General features: G+C 35.8%; 3 protein-coding genes across 3 annotated transcripts; 1 reads left to right on the forward strand and 2 right to left on the reverse strand.

Annotated features, from left to right (window-relative positions):
- The first annotated feature begins 987 nt into the window (after positions 1-987).
- On the forward strand, positions 988-2,366 carry LOC102630253 (uncharacterized). Its single transcript, XM_006481139.4, has 2 exons — positions 988-1,282; positions 1,388-2,366. The coding sequence occupies exons 1-2, from the start codon at positions 1,118-1,120 to the stop codon at positions 1,907-1,909; spliced, it is 687 nt and encodes a 228-aa protein (XP_006481202.1). The 5' UTR covers positions 988-1,117; the 3' UTR covers positions 1,910-2,366.
- A 3,776-nt stretch (positions 2,367-6,142) lies between these two features.
- LOC102630555 (probable WRKY transcription factor 70) lies at positions 6,143-7,777 on the reverse strand. The gene is made up of 3 exons (XM_006481140.4): positions 7,322-7,777; positions 6,932-7,036; positions 6,143-6,800 (listed from the first exon to the last, which is right to left on the reverse strand). Exons 1-3 carry the CDS (start codon positions 7,696-7,698, stop codon positions 6,296-6,298), a joined length of 987 nt encoding a protein of 328 aa, XP_006481203.1. The 5' UTR covers positions 7,699-7,777; the 3' UTR covers positions 6,143-6,295.
- Positions 7,778-9,211: 1,434 nt separating this feature from the next.
- LOC102630859 (phospholipid-transporting ATPase 1-like) lies at positions 9,212-17,343 on the reverse strand. The gene is made up of 9 exons (XM_006481141.4): positions 16,942-17,343; positions 14,703-16,746; positions 13,658-13,988; positions 12,699-13,488; positions 12,419-12,542; positions 11,963-12,182; positions 10,849-11,307; positions 10,454-10,755; positions 9,212-9,612 (listed from the first exon to the last, which is right to left on the reverse strand). The coding sequence occupies exons 2-8, from the start codon at positions 16,369-16,371 to the stop codon at positions 10,554-10,556; spliced, it is 3,795 nt and encodes a 1,264-aa protein (XP_006481204.1). The 5' UTR covers positions 16,372-16,746; positions 16,942-17,343; the 3' UTR covers positions 9,212-9,612; positions 10,454-10,553.
- Between the last annotated feature and the right edge of the window lie 332 nt (positions 17,344-17,675).

The following is a 17,675-nucleotide window of genomic DNA, read 5'->3' on the forward strand; positions in this document are numbered from 1 at the left end:
AGAGTGCATGCTAAATTGTAGGCGTATTTTTTTAAGTTCATGTGCTTTTATTTAAATTTAATAGAATTGAAAATTCAAAACTTAAGTCCATATTCAATAATAATAAACTAATAATACTAAGAGAATATAATATTAATTACTAAATTTGACCCTATGATATTAAAATTATTTTTTAATACTTAACAATAATAATAATAATAATAATGATGATGATGATGATGATGATAATAATAATAATAATAATAATAAATTTCTTGAGGGTTAACTTAATTATTAACTTGGATTTATATAGAGTTATAGATCATAGTTTATAATAATATTAATACATATTTATAAAATCGCAATATTTATAGTTTTATTTATTAAAATCATGATATCAATTATTTATTTAATAAATTATAAACATAAATCGATTATAGTATTTTTTAAATTAATAATTAAATGAATTTAAAAACTCGCGCTAATAAAATATATTAAAAGATTCAATTTTAAGTTATTTATAAAATTATAAGTTTATTTTCATTAAAAAAGTGAAACGTGCTTATTGCGGACTTTTTTACATGATTTGTTTTAACTCATCTCTAATCGTATCGTGCTTTTAAGACTCGCATGTCTAAAGTTTTAAACTCGGCCTAGCTTGCGTGCGTGTGTCTATATATAATCTCATTTATTTTGTTAGGTACATGCACTACCTTTTATCCTTTCACCTCCACCATAAACTAGTGATATTAAGAATAAGAATAATAATGATAATTAAACACTAAATAAAGGCTTTAAAGCTATCAATTAAATTTGGGCAGTACATATTCGGTATGTAGATTTTGAAGGGCATTATGGCACGGAGCAAATTTAAAAGTTCTATTGCCCAATTACCATTAATTGGCATCTTATATATTGCACGGTTGCCACAATACCACCTTAATGTCCGCTCGGTGGAATCCACTAAAAGGAAAAAAAGAGAGGATAAAATAAAATAAAAACCGAACCACTCATAAATAAATAAATAAAGCAAAGTTGCATTACGCGATGACATAAACTCCACTACAGCGGCATCCACTGATCGGAAAATTTTGTGCTCAAAGATTAAATAGGGTTTGTTTGGTTTCCAAAATCAAAGATGGAAGTGCTTCCATATCTAGACTCAGTGTTAATCTCTTTGAGTCTCTTTCTTATGCTAGGTTATCATGCCAATCTTTGGCATAGCTTCAAGACCAAGCCCTTGCATACTTCAATTGGAATCGATGCATTAAGGAGAAAATTTTGGTTTCAAGGCATAAAAGAGGTAAGCCCTTCAATTGAAGGGAATATCCTAATCCTAATATGACGGATTATTATTATTATCATCATTATTATTTTGGCTAATGAATTTTCGCGCATGCATGTTTAGGGCGATGATAAGAAGGGAATGTTAGCGGTTCAAAGCTTGAGAAACACATTAATGGCAACAATACTCACTGCCCAAATAGCCATACTCATAACCTTGGCAATGGGAGCTCTGATGAACAATGCTTATAAGGGAAGCCACATATTCAACAGTGCAATTTTTGGGTCACAATCTGGTAGAATATTTGCTTTAAAGTACGGCTCAGCATCTATTTTTTTGCTCGTAAGCTTTTTTTGCAGCTCTGTGGCCTTGGGGTTCTTGACCGATGCCAACTTCATGGTAAATGCTTGTGGTGATGATCAATTCTCATATCGTGCACACACACAATCGATCTTTGAAAGAGGGTTCACGCTGGCTTTTATTGGGAACCGGTCTCTTTGCATGAGTTTTCCCATGTTGTTATGGATGTTTGGTCCATTGCCTGTGGCCTTGGCTTCTGTGGCACTTGTCTGGGGGCTTTATGAGCTTGATTTTGCAGGCAAGTCCACAAGACGCGAAAGCAATCTTGTCTCGGTTGGTAATTGATTGAAACCATGTAATTACTGATATCCGAGAAAGAAACGAAGATGTGAGCTTATGGTTCAATTTTCAATATGGATTTTACCAATTGTGTCATTATAGATTGAAGGATTAATAAAACGTTGAGAGGTGGCTACCACTTTTGGGCCTTGTGGGACACAATGGAGCTTGAATTAGGGCCCAAATGTTACGGGACCAATTGGGAAAAAAATCTTTTCAACGAACTTCTCGAGTACCGTCTTCATGTCTTGTAGCAGTCTCCGAGTCTCTTCGGAGGCATACGATAAGAAAAAGTAAAAGTACTGTCCTGTAGCTGTCTCTTCGGATACATACGATAAAAAAGAAACTGTCTTGCTGTTGCTTACACATGACATGGGGTGCGTTTGGCACGTGTGATTGCATTGAATTAAACTGAATTAGTATATGTTAGGATATGGTATGTAATGATTATGATTGTTATTGTCTTGTGTTTGTTGTAGTAAATGATTAGATGGGACCGTAAATGATAGTTTTAATTTTAAAACATAAATAATTTGAATTATTTTCTCGCAATAACTTTAATTAATTAATAACTTAATATAGTGTTGAAATTATGATTTTGCATTTTTTTTAAAGTATTTTTCGTAGTGGTCATAGTATTTAATTTTCAATTATAATTCTAATAGATAAAAAATTTTACTTTTTAATCATCAATTATTCGAATGACTAAATAATCTATAATTTAATTTAACAAAATAGCACCGAGTAACTTATCTTGTGAGGCACATGGGATAAGTTTTTGGTGTAATTGCGGATTAAATGGTGGCTCCGATTACAGTAAATTAATGATGTTATCAAATCCTAGCATGGCCATACTTCTAAGACTGGGGAAAAAAACTGCACAATCTTACACTTTAATACTACCACCAAACACGCCCGAGCTAGTTAAGAATGCACACAATTTAATGTTGTTAGCCTCAGCTCAACAACTTGGCGTACGATGTAACATAAGAACTACAGCAGATATAGCCAAGAAGATTGCTGAAACCCATGATTAACTACCAATTGACAACCAAAAGGGAGCACTCGTGTTTCGATTTTTATAAATTCAAATGAGGGGCCGCAACACAACCGCCACCTAATTACATGAAATCAATTAAGGTGCCAATGAATAAAGACAATACCAAAAACCAAAAAATGCATTGATTGTTATGTAACTAATGCTTTCCTCGGCCTGAAAATGAAGACGAATGGACACTTCATGTGCAAGTTTCCTTGTACAAATATTTTCGAAGCAAAAAGAATGGTCCTCACAGGGGGGGGCTGGCTTTCCTAGAGGTGGAGTGTGAACATGACATGTGCTCCCTATGATTGGCCCAATGTGGAGCCCCAAATTGGACAGATTTGAAGGACCCAACTTGTCGTTTAGCAAAAGGAAAATGGGGCCACAGTGTGAGCGGGCGACCACGAGGATTGAATCTTGAAAAAGGAAATGTGAATACGTGAATGCCTTCTCTGCTGTCGCGTTTCACGGCGGCCAAAATTCCACAGGGGAAACGTAACTGTTAAAAGGGTGGATTGGTGAACTAAAATGGGATGGGGATAGTGCTTGGATGCAGCCTGTGGGTGCCGTGAAATTGTTCCTTCATTGTCTTGTGTATCTCTCTATCAGTGGGCCGGCATCCATCAGTCATGCACGAAATGACATTGTTGTTTCCATGTGACGTGGGGTCGTCTCAATTTTAGATCCTTGGTGGATTCGTTTGGTGATTTTTCTCTTTATAATTAGGGCGCCTCTAAGTTACGTTAAGCGTAACTTACGTTTTTTGTCTTTTTTCTTCTGGCGAATTTCACACGAGTCCTTGTATTCTTTATGTTTATGGATGTATTTACCTTCTTTTATCAATTATACATCTATTTTTCATTCTTTCCAATGTTCTTTTTATTTTTTTAAATAATAACATACGATTATCAAATGGCCAAACCTAGGTTACGTGTAACGCAACATACATTCAAGAAGTGAAATATCTATTGGCACCCTTGAATTTTATGAAAACTACATTAATTGAATTAAAATGGTAAATTAAAATATCAAATGGTATCTATTAATCAGAATTAATCAGAGTATATGTTGATAATGACCTTTAATCAGAATTAATTCTTAGGAATGATTTTAACGGTAATTCTGAAAGCTATTGCATGTTAATTTTGAAGTCTGTCATGTATATTTTTTATATTTTTTATATAATTTCTCTTTAATTTAATTATATAATTAAATTACATGCAATAAACCTACAATTCAAGACTAGGATTAATAAATTTAGGACCAGAAGTTTATTCTGAATTTATAGATTTGTATGAATTTGATAATCATTTAATAATGTTTAAAGAAATAAATAAAACTTTAGAGAAAATAAAAAAATCGATAGGAGGGATGGAAGAATAATCAGAATTAATTCTTAGGAATGATTTTAACGGTAATTCTGAAAGCTATTGCATGTTAATTTTGAAGTCTGTCATGTATATTTTTTATATTTTTTATATAATTTCTCTTTAATTTAATTATATAATTAAATTACATGCAATAAACCTACAATTCAAGACTAGGATTAATAAATTTAGGACCAGAAGTTTATTCTGAATTTATAGATTTGTATGAATTTGATAATCATTTAATAATGTTTAAAGAAATAAATAAAACTTTAGAGAAAATAAAAAAATCGATAGGAGGGATGGAAGAAGACAAATACATCCACAGCTGTAAACATTGAAAATAAAAAGAATTAGGAGGGCTCATATGATATTTGCCAAAAAGAAAAAGACAAAGAACGTAAGGTACATTGATTGTAACTTAGGCGTTCCCAATTAATTATAGCCTTTGCCCCACGAACACGGTTACATGCATGAATCAACATCTTTTTCATCACCCAATTTTTGTTTTGGATAAATATGTTTGCCTGGGCCTCTCTCATCTACGTCTTACAAAACTTCGTACACTATAATGATCACAATTTTTTTTTTTTTATATATATATCGGTTAAGTTTTTTTTTTTTTTTAATAATTTAGAATTTATAAATGGAACGATAGATAGTTACACATTGCTCTGTTTTAAAATTTTATAATATTCTGCTATTTAGGTTTTTATCCTATTTACCTATCTCCGGAAGAAGATTCAAATTAATGATTATAAAAGGCTAGAAGCAAAGTGTACGATTACTTAATTAGCTTATAAGCATGTGTGTTTTTGTACTCATGGTTAATTGATCTTTCAACAACGTAGATAAGGATTAAGTGTTTAATTAAAAAAAAAAAAGATTCATCTTCGAGTCTTTTCCCCCCCCCCCCCCCCCCCCCCCCCAAGGCAAGAGACAAAGATTGCTGGTCCAATCCCCTTCGTATACGTAGCTTAGCGAATTAAGTGCGACGGTGAGCTTTGGCTAATTTATTGTGATTTCGGTGATGGGTCTACTCGTTTTGGTCCCCATTGAACCAAAAGCAAATCTTAATCATGTAAATGGTTATCCGCTGATTCGGCAAAGATATATACATCCATTGTTTGTGGCTCTAAATATTGTTAAGCAAAATCTCCTATTCTAATTCAAACTGTTGTCTTGTCTTAGAGAGATTATTTACATAGCAAGAAGCTTCTTTATCCGTCACCCCACTTACCTGTTTCAAAACCTTATCCCCAGATTGTCTGGATTTTGGAAATTAATTTCATGATATAATTTGAAGAAGAAAAAAAGGGCATGTAATAAGACTCAAAATATCTTTCAATATCGGACCATTTTACTTTTGCAAAATGCCTGTCATACATTTCTTTTCGAAGTGTTATCACCACATTCAAATTTTTCTTTGAGAGGACATGTGATCGTTATCATCTTTAAAATCTAAATTTTTTATTGACTCTGTCTATATTATCATCTGTTAATTTATCATTACCACATAATTCTTCAAGTAATTGTTCATTTAAATATTTTTTTTGGGATCATTAAATATTAGGTCTATAATTTTATCTCTATTTCTAATTAGGTCTATATTATTGCCATATTAATTTCTACTTCTTTTTCATTTTCTTTTAATTCTGGGTTACTTCTCTGTCTATAATTAATAAATCTCTGTTCAACAAATGTTTATAATTACTTCTCTGTCTATAATTACCTATTGTACGCATCACTAAAGAGTTTCCTCATTGAAGCATCGACGTCTCTCTTGTTGTGATCAATTGCAAAATTATGCACACACTAATTGGAAAAGAATTTAAAAAAAAAAAGAAGCTTAAATCTTAATTCATATTTTGCCTAAAGGGGTTGCAGAAACTAACATTATATTGAGAAACTAGCTAAGAGCAAACACATCTGTTTATACATGAAAGCTGCAAAGGACTAGCGGTAGCAGTAATCAACTAAGCATCAAAAATTAAACTCCAAAACATCATCAAAGTTAACAGACATATCCACCGCCAAGTCCAAGCTGTGAGCAGAAGCAGTGCATGATGAGTTGACTCCAGAAATCACATCCCCATGATCAGAAGAAAGTACTTTCATGTGTTCATTTGATTCAAATGCTGGGAAGTCATGTGACACAAGATATTCATCAGATGATGATGATTGGTTGTGAGTCATATCGCTTAAAGGTCCCTGATCATCCTTATTTGACTCCTGCTTTATTGATGGGAATGATGATAAAAATGGGTTAAAATCTTTTTCGGTGATGTGGGCACTACCAAAGCTGATCATTGGACACTGATCACTAGTAGTAGAATCTAGCATCAGTTGAGAGGACTTGATCAAACTTTTGCAAGTGTGGCGGCCATAATATGTTGTTCTGTGTAGTGGAGGTTCCTCTTGAATCCTTTGAACCTGCTTACTTGCTTGGCAGCCTTGATCAAATTTATGAGTGCACCTGAAGTAATTCCTGCACACAAGAAAATCAACACCAATTAGGTTATCTAACTCTCCTGAATGTGTATTTTATAAAGTTAATTTAATGAACATACTATTAAGTTATCTTAATTTGTGAGCTTTCATTATTGAAAATTGTTATACCTTGGAAATCTGGCATTGAGAATCACTTTTTGCCCATATTTCCTCCATGCATGGCCATCATCTGTCAGAGTAGAGCTATGTTCTGTCCATGACTCCGCACACTTTCTGCAATCAATAAAATTGCAAATTTAACTTCAAAAGAATTCCATTACATCAGCACAAGGTAAGGGGCATAACTGTAACTCAAAAGCATAGATAATTAGATACCGTCACTAGAAAATACTGTCACTAGAAAATGAACACGCAAAATACCACCCATAAAAAATAACAAACAGAAGTTAACTTTTTTTTCATGCTAAACTTACTAAATTGCCCTTTTCTTTTGTCAGTGATTGAAATCATATAAGAAAAACATAGAAATAAATAAAAAGGCTTATACATTATTATTACCTTCTCTTGTAGCATCCTCTCCGGTCTTTAACGGTTGAGCTCTTGCTGCTTTCACCTGAATCCTCCGTCTTCAAATAAGCCTCCCAGCAAGGAGAGCTCAATTGGGTATGTTCTTGAACTTGGGACGCTTCATCAGAGTCACCATTTTTCAATATTGAAAGAGAGTTTGTAAATGAGCTCAGTATATTTGCCACGAGATCTTGGTTGATGATCATCGCTTTTGACCCTTCTCCACTTTTTGTGGACTTGTGAATGAGATTTCGAAGCTGGAGTGCCATTTCTTGGCCTTTGATAAGCTCTTCTATGGCCCTTCTTCGATCTGATGAATTCTCTAGCCAAGAAGATGAAGATGTGGCCTGACCGGCCTCCATTTTCATTATGATTTTTTTCCCCCTTTTTTTCCAAGTAGGAGTAGCAAAAGAGAAAAGGCAAATGCTTGCTTTTAAATATGTGAGAAGCATGATTCCAGCAGCTAATTATACAGGAAGCTAACAAGGAAAATTCCACAATCAAAGAAGTTACTAATCCCACGCGCATTTACCGTTCGCGAGGAATATTCTAACTTTCTAACCGAGAAAAATGCTAGGTGGCACCGTGCGTTGCACTTTACTTTCATGATAGCGCGTGGGAAAGAGTTTTGCGTGACGGAGGGGGTGTGAGGCAATAGCGTTACGTCATGGCGTTGCGTCAGCTTCTGGAATGGATGGGCCCCATACTTGTTAAAAAATTTCCAAGTTGTTTGATTATCTCGTACACTACCAGATTTCTTCTTATCCTTTCAGACCCGGATTCTCAAAAGACGATAATAACCCTATTACTGCTGCTGCTGGAAGCGGAATGCTTGAGGGGTAATTTGGAAATTAGAACAAAACGACAACAGTAGAGCTGTTGACTCAATTGAGTTACACGCCCCATGTGCCCAGGTCCCTGATATTAGGATCTAAAACATTGCTTCACTCAGCTTTGGATAAATAAATATCCATTTATTACAACGTTATTATACTAATAGATGCACTTTCTTAATCTAATAGTTTACTATAATTAGAAACTTAATCGCGACAAAATTTTATCCCTCAACTCAGTGATGCTTTAACTTTCGATCTCTTGTTTTCAATTAAAAGATTTTATAAACTAAATTAATTTTCATCCACTTCTAAATTCTATTTTGTTTTTAAAATTTTATTCACATAAAAATGACTAGGTAAATACATTTAGAAATTTTAATTATAAATACATCTAGATTTTATTATAATATTATATATATAACAATTATGATGGTCCGGCTACAGTGCAACTGTGGTACCGTGCCACAGTTGCATCTAGCCGTTGGATGCACTTGAATAGATGGGGGTCCACATACATCCAACGGCTGGATACAACTGTGGCACGGTACCACAGTTGCACCACATATTTTCCCTAATTATGATTACTCCCAATGATCAAATGTGGTATTGGCCATATAATAGATCCAAAAGCCAATGTTAGATACTCTTTTAAACCTTTCTTCTAATTTATTATAATTTTTGACAGTCTGGCATGCATGTGTTTTATGTATACGACATATGCATAAAAGCACTGATTGGCTCAACGGGTAATATTAAATGGTATGTCAAGTTCGAAATTTGAATTCAACACAACAAAGAGAGGCTTGATTTACAGAATAATAAAAAGTTTTGGTTGCACATGAATCATGAGGGAAAGGTGGATGAGAACAGTTGACAACTGACCCTTCTCCGAAAATATCTATGTTTACATTTGGGGTGAAATGTCTAATTTGTTGACGTTTAAACAATTGGTGTAATTAATCACTACCAATGGCAGTGGCGTAGCAGCAGCACTCTACAGCAGAAAGGCAAAACTTATTTAATTGTAGCACATTGCCTAGTTAACTGAGATTGAACTGAATATCCTCGCATTGATGTCAACTCTTTTAATGCATTTTTCAAGCGTAAAAATGTGAAGGTCTGATCTTTACACTACTATATACTAAATACATTCTCACCATTTTTCTTCATTTACCGTTTCATTCTCTACACAAGCCATTAGAGTCCCCTAACATCACGATCGCACTCTGACCATCATCACCTCATTACTACATTTTGCCAACCCAAACTCTAAAAGAATCAACAAATATGCTAAAGAAACAAGTTGCCTCGCCGGCACTTCGCACTCATTTTGCCTTCCCATTAGAATCATCAGCTGCTGATTTCTACACGCCAAATCACTCTTCTTGGCTTGCTCGGCCTCTCTGACCAAATGCACACTGGTGCAAAATCAACTGTGTAACTCACCTGAGAAACAGAGACCGCAAAACATCAAGAGGGTTCAGTAAAATAACAGAGAACTTCAAATGTTAAAGCAAGAAATAAATAATGTTAATTTTATATCATGATAACATCTACAAACTAAAAGTTACACCATATGCAGTCAACAATAAATGTGAAACACTATGGATTAAGTTAGACATGCAAGAAAAAATATCTCTGCATCTCCCATTACATCATTTGGAATAGTTGATTTTGTTAAATTATTCATCCAGTGTTCTGAAGTCACCTAAACTTTTTAAGTCGTGATCATCCACAGGACGCCAGCTTTACATTTCTATGTATTAAAACAATTTGCGCTCCATGTTAATCCCTATTAAGAGTTGTGCCATCAACATGGGAAGTAGAGTGCAGCACAAACAATAACAAATTTCGCCTAAACATACTTAGACTCCTTTGATTCTAACAGTAATTAAATCTCTGCCAAAACACAAGTATGACGAATTTGGCAATAATCATAAATTTAATATCATTTCAAATAAATTCCTCTCATGAAAATGAAACAAGCAGAATTACATTTGTTTGATTGACGGTACATACATATGAAGGGTAACAAGACTAGCTGTAAAATCCTTAATATACACAAAATAACTTGCAGAAATATCGTCAAACATAAGTAAACTTATAGTTGACCTGCGCTATAAATGGCATTTACCTATTCTATGTACGATCAGGATCCCTTTGGATCACTTCTCACACATTTAAATCAGTTAAATAATTATCCATGCCCTGAGAAAATAATGAACAAGGTATGCTCATATCATTTTCAGCTGACTTCATAAAGAAGTATACACAATGAAGAACTTACCATAAAAGTTCAGAGCTACATGCTGTAAGAATGCCGTATGATGGATAAACACATGGGAAGCCATCTTAAGAATGGATCAAGAACAACATGTAAGCATAATCTATCTGGAAACTTGATCTGCTTGTGGCGCCAAATAATTGGACCCTTTCCTTAGTACCTCAGCTTCTCTGGCTATCTGGATATCTGATGGCCAAAAATATTGCTGTACAACTTTGAAAAGAAAACGAGGGAGCAATGCAACAATTAAAATAAGAAAAATGATGAGCCAGTAGGTAGGTGACTTAGCCAGATGGTAGATTGTCCTGCCAAAAGCAAAAAGTTTGTTTGCTTAATCACATAAAAACCAGAATGAGATAGGCAATAAAATATGTCCCATTAAGAAGCAACAAACTAACCAGTAATTGGGAAATACAGGAATAGAATCCAACACCACCATGCAGGCATACGTAGTAATTATCGAGCCCCATACCGCAGCATGAGTAACAAATACCCAACGCTGAATGTCCATTGCCAGGAGTATGTTAACAAGGATGACCACTGCTATTGTCCATACACTGCCCATGCTCCAAATATCAATTGTGCTGTTCTGGTAGGCATATAAAGGTATATAGAAGAGAACAAGACTCTGCCACAGTGTGTCACACATTGTGAGCCAGAAGAGCTGCATATTGTATGCTTCTTGTCTATGCCCCGCACCATAAAGTTTTGGATACTGCATTAGTGTCTTATGGCTTAAGTCCTTGTCGACAATACCAACAACAATAGTGGGCACAGATGTATATAAAAGAGAATAAAATACACTACTCCAATCTGTTAATGCAGAAGTTGTTGAAAATCCTGTGAATAGTATGTACCTACAAAAATAAGTAAAACCATGTTAATATGAAACCAGCAATCCTAAAGGGTTGCAGCATTTGTGATCCAAAGAGAACATAACTTCACTTTTTGGAATTCCATAATACTGAATTACTACCTACATTTGTGGATTAAATGTGTTACATAAAAAGCCAAGTCAGATCATGAAAAAGGAAAAATTAAAACAACTAATTCCGTCCAGATCTGCAGGACAATTTGATGATAGCCAAAAGTAGCAGAGCATTACATAAACTAGAATCCACTTTTTTTTCCCCCGCAAGTTATGAAACAGGAAAAATAATTCAAAGAACTAATTCCATCCAAATCCCCAGGGCAAGATAGCCCAGAAGTACCAAAGTATTAACATAAACTAGAATCCATTTCTTTTTTTTCCTACTTAAGAAACAGGAAACCAGATTCTACGACACAGGAACTTAATTCAAATACTGGTCAACTTATATTGCTTTATTTGTCACTGAATACAAATGAAAGTATTGCATATTACTGATAACAGTTTCATTTTCAGAATTCTTAAATCTGTATAAGTAATGCCTAAACATCAACGATATCTCCCACCAAAGGCAATACCTAAACATGTAACACATACTATGATGCATAAGATTTAGATCGGACATAAAAGAGAGCCATGCATACCAAAATAACATCAACACAAAAACTGCATTACGGTAGAAGTTGTATAGAACTAAATATCCAATTCGCTGATAATTCCAGTGGCCATGCACCAGAAGTAATCTTTTCAGAAACCGGAACTGTCCCATTGCAAAGTCTGATGCCATCACTGCTTGACGGCCTTCCTGACCACATATCCCAACACCAACATCTGCCATTTGGATCATTGAAACATCATTCGCCCCTACCAAAAATATCATTTGGTCAGATAAAAGTAAGAACAGCTTACCAAGAGTGATTTAGTGTTTACACTGATTTGTATCCTCACAATGTGAATAATTTGATAAAATTGAAACTAGGTAATAAGTATATGTTCCATGTCCAAGCACTGAATTATTACAAGGTGGCCAGATCAAACCAACCAAGATGAAGCTCACTCCCCTCCCCAAAAGCAAAAGAACCATCAGAAAGACAACTCACCATCACCTATAGCCAGGGTCATATCGTCAGTGCGGCTCTTGATTAGATCAACAATTCCAGCCTTCTGCAATGGTGCAACACGACAGCAGAGCACAACCCGACAGGAAGTTGCAAGGTCAAAAAGCTGTTGCAAAAAAATAATAATAATCAATCATATTAAGCAAGAGTTATAAACATCCAAAGTACAAGGAAGCTAATTAACCAAATCATTATGCAGAAATAAGTAAATGTAGTACAAGCACTTCACTGAAGTAGGACTGTAGGAGAAAAAGGTTCATACATCTGACTCTAAATCTTTCTCCAGAATGTATACCAAACTATTCCCATCAATGATGAGTGCTAATGATGCAATCGCTGCTACTTCCTTCACATCATGCCCTTGTGGCACATCAGAAAACTTTGCATCATTGGATATCGCAAGATATTCAATTTCGGCACTCCTTTTCAACTTCGAGTTACATTTTGTTGTATTTGATGATTTCACACCATATCTGGCCTTTGCATCAGCCAAAAGATCTTTGCACTCCTCCTCTGAATTTCCATTTATAATTATTTGCTGCATATCTGGGGTCAGAAGTTTGCAAGAGAGAGCAATTGAAATTGCTGTGTCTTGTTTATCCCCAGTCAGAACCCAGACCTTGATTCCTGCTTGCCGGAGGGCCTCGATGGCTTCTGGTACACCGTCTTGTAGCTTGTCCTCGATTCCAGTAGCTCCAAGTAAAGTCAAGTCACATTCAATAAGAGCAGCTGTCTGACGAAGTTTTGAAGCTCTGTCAACTAAAGAAGTGCTTGCATCTTCATACCTGTGTTGCCACTGCTTGAGTTCTTCATCTGCAAGATCCCGTGAAGCAACCACAAGAGTGCGTAAGCCCTGAGATGAGTATTCACTAAGATGGCTCTGAGTTATATGCCTTATAAGATCATTCCTCTTAGAATCTTTAGCTAATATGTTGAACATTGAACTATCAGCTCCCTTAACCAACACCTTCACAGAATTGTCAGGGAATCTGATAACCACAGACATTCTTTTCCGAACACTATCAAACTCATGCAACCCCAGTACATCCAACCTACATGCAACATTTTAGATTAGCATATGGAGCATCCATTTTGACAATATAAAAAGTGTGTCACCAGAAGATTCAAATACCCAACTTCAGTAAGTAATTTGGGATGAACAGGTGGCTGATGAAAGTCATACACAAGAAAAGAGAACATAAAAAGTGAGAAACTGTGTACCTTAGCCCTTCACCATTAATGTCAATCACAATATGTCCAGATGTGCGCTCAAACAGAGTATATCCATAAGCAGAGGCTGCAGAAACTAATGCTTGCTCATCAGGAGATTCACCCTGATAGTCAATGGCTTCCACATTTTCAAGTAATCCATTTGTGCATCCGGAAGATCTACTGGGAGTAGGAATTGGGATCACGGTATTACAAGCAGCCAGTGTAAGGAAAAATTCATGAGCGGCAATCCTTTCATCTCCAACTAGGTCTTTGGATAACAACTCCATGAGTTTAGAGTCAACAGAAATTTCAGATTTAAGCTTCCATCTCCTAACAGCAGCTGTTAGAGCAAAAGATCAAAAAAGAGAGAAATTACACATGATAAATACTAACACATTAAATAAATCTTATAGAATCATCAAATTATTTAAGTTCATTGATAGAAAACCCCCCCAAAAAAAAATGAATTCTATTACTGGCGACAGCTTTCATATTCTCTCTTTCCAAAAGGCATTACCTTGAGAAAATAATGCAGATCTAATATAGACACTAAGAAAAAAATTTCTTCAAGAGCAATTGGAGAATACTTTTACTTTCTTAATGATTAAATGCAATTAAGAGATGAGCAGTCCCTGAGAAGACACCATTTTCACATTATAGACTGTCAAATACCTCAGAGACCCCTAATTTGAAAGGAAACAATGCACAATTACAAGCCAAAATAAACCGTAGGAACTTTACAAATTTTCAAGCCCATCACTGTCAACCCACAGACGGCCAAAAATTGCAGCTGCAAATAACTTGTTTGCTTCCTCATTTATTAAATGTTTCTGAATTCCAGCAAATTATGTTAATCTTTTAAAAGATATAAAATACACAAGCCATTTGAAGGTTCTAGCTAACAAATGGTAATAAAATGAGAAGATTGCGCTCAATCAGTTACAGCACATGAGACAATAGAAGGTGGCCTTAATTAAATCAAGTATGCAGTCAAACGGTCTCTGTTATTAAGAAAGGAAAACTATCAAATGATAAAATGGGTACTTTGTCATACCTGCAGAGACCTGTTGGGCCAATAGCAAGGAGTTCCCATAATTCTTCCCGCAAACACTAGCTCTTTGAAATTCCATTTTGTTCTCAGTAAGTGTCCCCGTTTTGTCTGAAAATATATAGCGAATTTGACCCAAATCCTCATTTATACTCAATGTTCGGCACTGAAACCTTGAGCCAGAGCTACTGTCGTACATATGCTTGTCTTCGATCATGAAATATGACTGTCCTAAACGAACCAATTCCATGGTAATGTACAGAGATATAGGTATCATTATCTGAAAAACTATAATAGAGCTCAAAAAAGAGAAAAAAGTCTCCATAGGGATCCCATAATATTTAAATTTTTTATGGTTATTCTTCCCATTGGTGAAGTATAATTTCCTGTAATAAGGCAAAGTATCAAGCCGGTCTTTGTAGCGTACAAGCCATAGACCCATCCCAAGTGCCACAACCAGACACATCACCAGAAGGAAAATAGATAACCATAGGGTCTCTCTGTTCATGTAATTTTCCAGTCTGCTTCGCTTGGATGGTGATGCTGCACTATTTAACATTGCTTTTGTCTCCTGTCCAGCATATACCACAACACCAATTATCCAATCAGTATTCTTCAGCTGACAACCACGCAAAACAATGTTGGATTGGCTAAGGGGGAATTTTTGGCCATTGAACTCCATATTGGCTGTGAACTCATAAACGTTCCTATTAGGTTGCTCACATTTGATAGTCCCTGATACAATAGAACCTTCAAATACCGTAGAAGCTGTTTCCTGCCTGGCATACCTTGTCTTCAAGTTCGACTCACCGTCCAAATTCATTGTTTGAATGTAAGCAATTCCACTAGGATCACTAGTCCCCAGCAACACCACGTCACATGGAATTGAGTCATCAGAACAGATCTTCACAACTTCGCCAGCCCTTATGTTTTTCCACTTTTTCAAGTGAAATTGATCAGATTGAAGTACTAGTGCCTCACGGTTGTTCTCATTCCGATCTGATCTGTGTCTTCGCCAATCTTCATATCCATCTTTAATAGCGGTGACAAAGAGCACAAACAGTAGGGGGAAAAGGGACACTGTTCTCCCAAAGACTGCGAGAGGGGGCAGCTGATTAAGAGCAGCAATAGCCAGGAAATATAAATAAGCTACCCGATGGAACTGAATGAAAAGATTCTTGGGCAAGAAGGTGATCAGGGTATATTTGCTAGTTCGGATCTCATTCCCAGTGAACTCATACTTGTCATTTGTTTTCCTCGGATGGTTAATGTAAATTGATCTGGGATTCTCTTCATGACACATATTATCTTCAAACTGAGTGCTTTTATGACATACTCTCTGCGATTTGCATGCCTTTTCCTGCCCTAGAGATGAACCTTTGGAGATTTCAAAGGTGGCTGAAGTTATATTGCTATTACCCAGCTCCATTGAAACCAGGTGTAACGACTTCTTCACAGGGCATGCCAATGAAATCTCCTTAGGTAAAAGTGGGTCTACAGTAGCAGTTTCGTTATCGTTGTTGGTGCCAATGTCTTCGTCCTTCAAGTCAATATCGCTGAGGGTGTCATCAGTATTGGAAGAAGAGGACGAAGCATTGGAGCAAATATAGCCTAAATTATCAGAACGATATCTCACAGATGAGGCTGACAGCAATGGCTGCTGCCCACGGCTCATAAATTATTCTCCAATGCCCACATTGGAGAATTGGACTGATAACTTGCCCCCAATGCTAAAGCAAAAACCCAAGCCACCCACTAAAAGCAATGGTTTGTCACACCAAACAATTCCCTATTGTTTGCTTTTCCCGGCCAAACTAAACAAGCCAGAGAAATCTGGGCTCTATTTGTCAAAAATCGACAACTTTTCACCCAAAAAAACCACATTTTTCTTCTGTAGTAAATCAATCAACGCACCATCGCTCCCCCTTAATCCAAACATGCAATTGAATTCCAACAAACCCTCACGAAAATGCTCCTCAATCCCTCAGAAAGATATCAAAAGCTTCCCTTTTAATGGCAAAGCAGAATTTTTTCCCCCCCAAATCCAGAACTGAAAAACACACAAGACAAACACACACACCACACACAGAGAAGCAGCGCAACAAAAACGTATCAGAAAATGACAGAGTCTGTATAACCCTAAACTGAATCAACAAAATAAAAATTCATAATTCACAAAACACAAAACACAAAAGGCGATTGATTGTCCCAAAAACCACAGCAGTAATGAGAAATGATGACGCACCTCAAAAGCAGAGGCAGGAGGCAATGATAAAAGCTTATCGTCTCGGGATTAAGATTAAAAGGGAGGAGTGTAGATCAGACGGCTATGAATGCACTGAAAACGAAATCATGGAGATGTGGCAGAGCGACGGATCAGAGTCGAACAGATGATAAAAGTAATAATAATAATCAGATCTCTCTCTCACTCAGTCAGTCTCGTGCTTGACGAAAAGGAAAATTGAACAATGGGGGCCCTCCAGACAGACAACGGAACGGCACGGAAGGGGGGAAAGAAACAGCAAAATAATCGGAGACAACGACTGAATGAACGATGACCGGATGAGTGGTGTGCCTCAATTCTTGGCTTTGCCCTGTCACACACACCTGCTCACCTTTATACGTTATGTTATTGTTAATGTATACAATACTATGTACACCCATGTGTATATCAATCTCTGCCGCTTTTGCCCCCTTATTTTTTAATTGATTTGATGTTTGTTAAATCTTTTTTTCTTTAATTTTGTTAAATCTAATTTAATCTACTAAAAAAAATGAAACTTGGAAATTTGATTCATTTTTTAAAGTTATTTTATTAGTTTTTATATGGACTGAAATTTTTTAGTACGGCCACATTTAATATGGATATGACTAACACCTACAAGGACCCAAAAATGTAAAGCAAACCCCCGTGCATTTAGAGGAATTTAATTGGTCCTCCTCGGCGTCGGGTTAAAATTTAGATTCCGAGACTGCCCT

The sequence above is a fragment of the Citrus sinensis genome, chromosome 6 (assembly GCF_022201045.2).
Source record: "Citrus sinensis cultivar Valencia sweet orange chromosome 6, DVS_A1.0, whole genome shotgun sequence".
Lineage (NCBI taxonomy): Eukaryota > Viridiplantae > Streptophyta > Magnoliopsida > Sapindales > Rutaceae > Citrus > Citrus sinensis.

What these genes read in the sequence shown, in the direction of transcription:
- LOC102630253 (XM_006481139.4), top strand. Translation starts at nt 1,118, where the DNA reads ATGGAAGTGCTTCCATATCTAGACTCAGTGTTAATCTCTTTGAGTCTC. An exon ending in GGTTTCAAGGCATAAAAGAG is followed by an intron (nt 1,283 to 1,387) that starts GTAAGCCCTTCA and finishes ATGCATGTTTAG; the next exon opens with GGCGATGATAAGAAGGGAAT.
- LOC102630555 (XM_006481140.4), bottom strand. Translation starts at nt 7,698, where the DNA reads ATGAAAATGGAGGCCGGTCAGGCCACATCTTCATCTTCTTGGCTAGAG. An exon ending in AGAGGATGCTACAAGAGAAG is followed by an intron (nt 7,037 to 7,321) that starts GTAATAATAATG and finishes TATTGATTGCAG; the next exon opens with AAAGTGTGCGGAGTCATGGA. An exon ending in CTCAATGCCAGATTTCCAAG is followed by an intron (nt 6,801 to 6,931) that starts GTATAACAATTT and finishes TCTTGTGTGCAG; the next exon opens with GAATTACTTCAGGTGCACTC.
- LOC102630859 (XM_006481141.4), bottom strand. Translation starts at nt 16,371, where the DNA reads ATGAGCCGTGGGCAGCAGCCATTGCTGTCAGCCTCATCTGTGAGATAT. An exon ending in GGCCCAACAGGTCTCTGCAG is followed by an intron (nt 13,989 to 14,702) that starts GTATGACAAAGT and finishes TTGCTCTAACAG; the next exon opens with CTGCTGTTAGGAGATGGAAG. An exon ending in TTTGTGTTGATGTTATTTTG is followed by an intron (nt 11,308 to 11,962) that starts GTATGCATGGCT and finishes TTATTTTTGTAG; the next exon opens with GTACATACTATTCACAGGAT.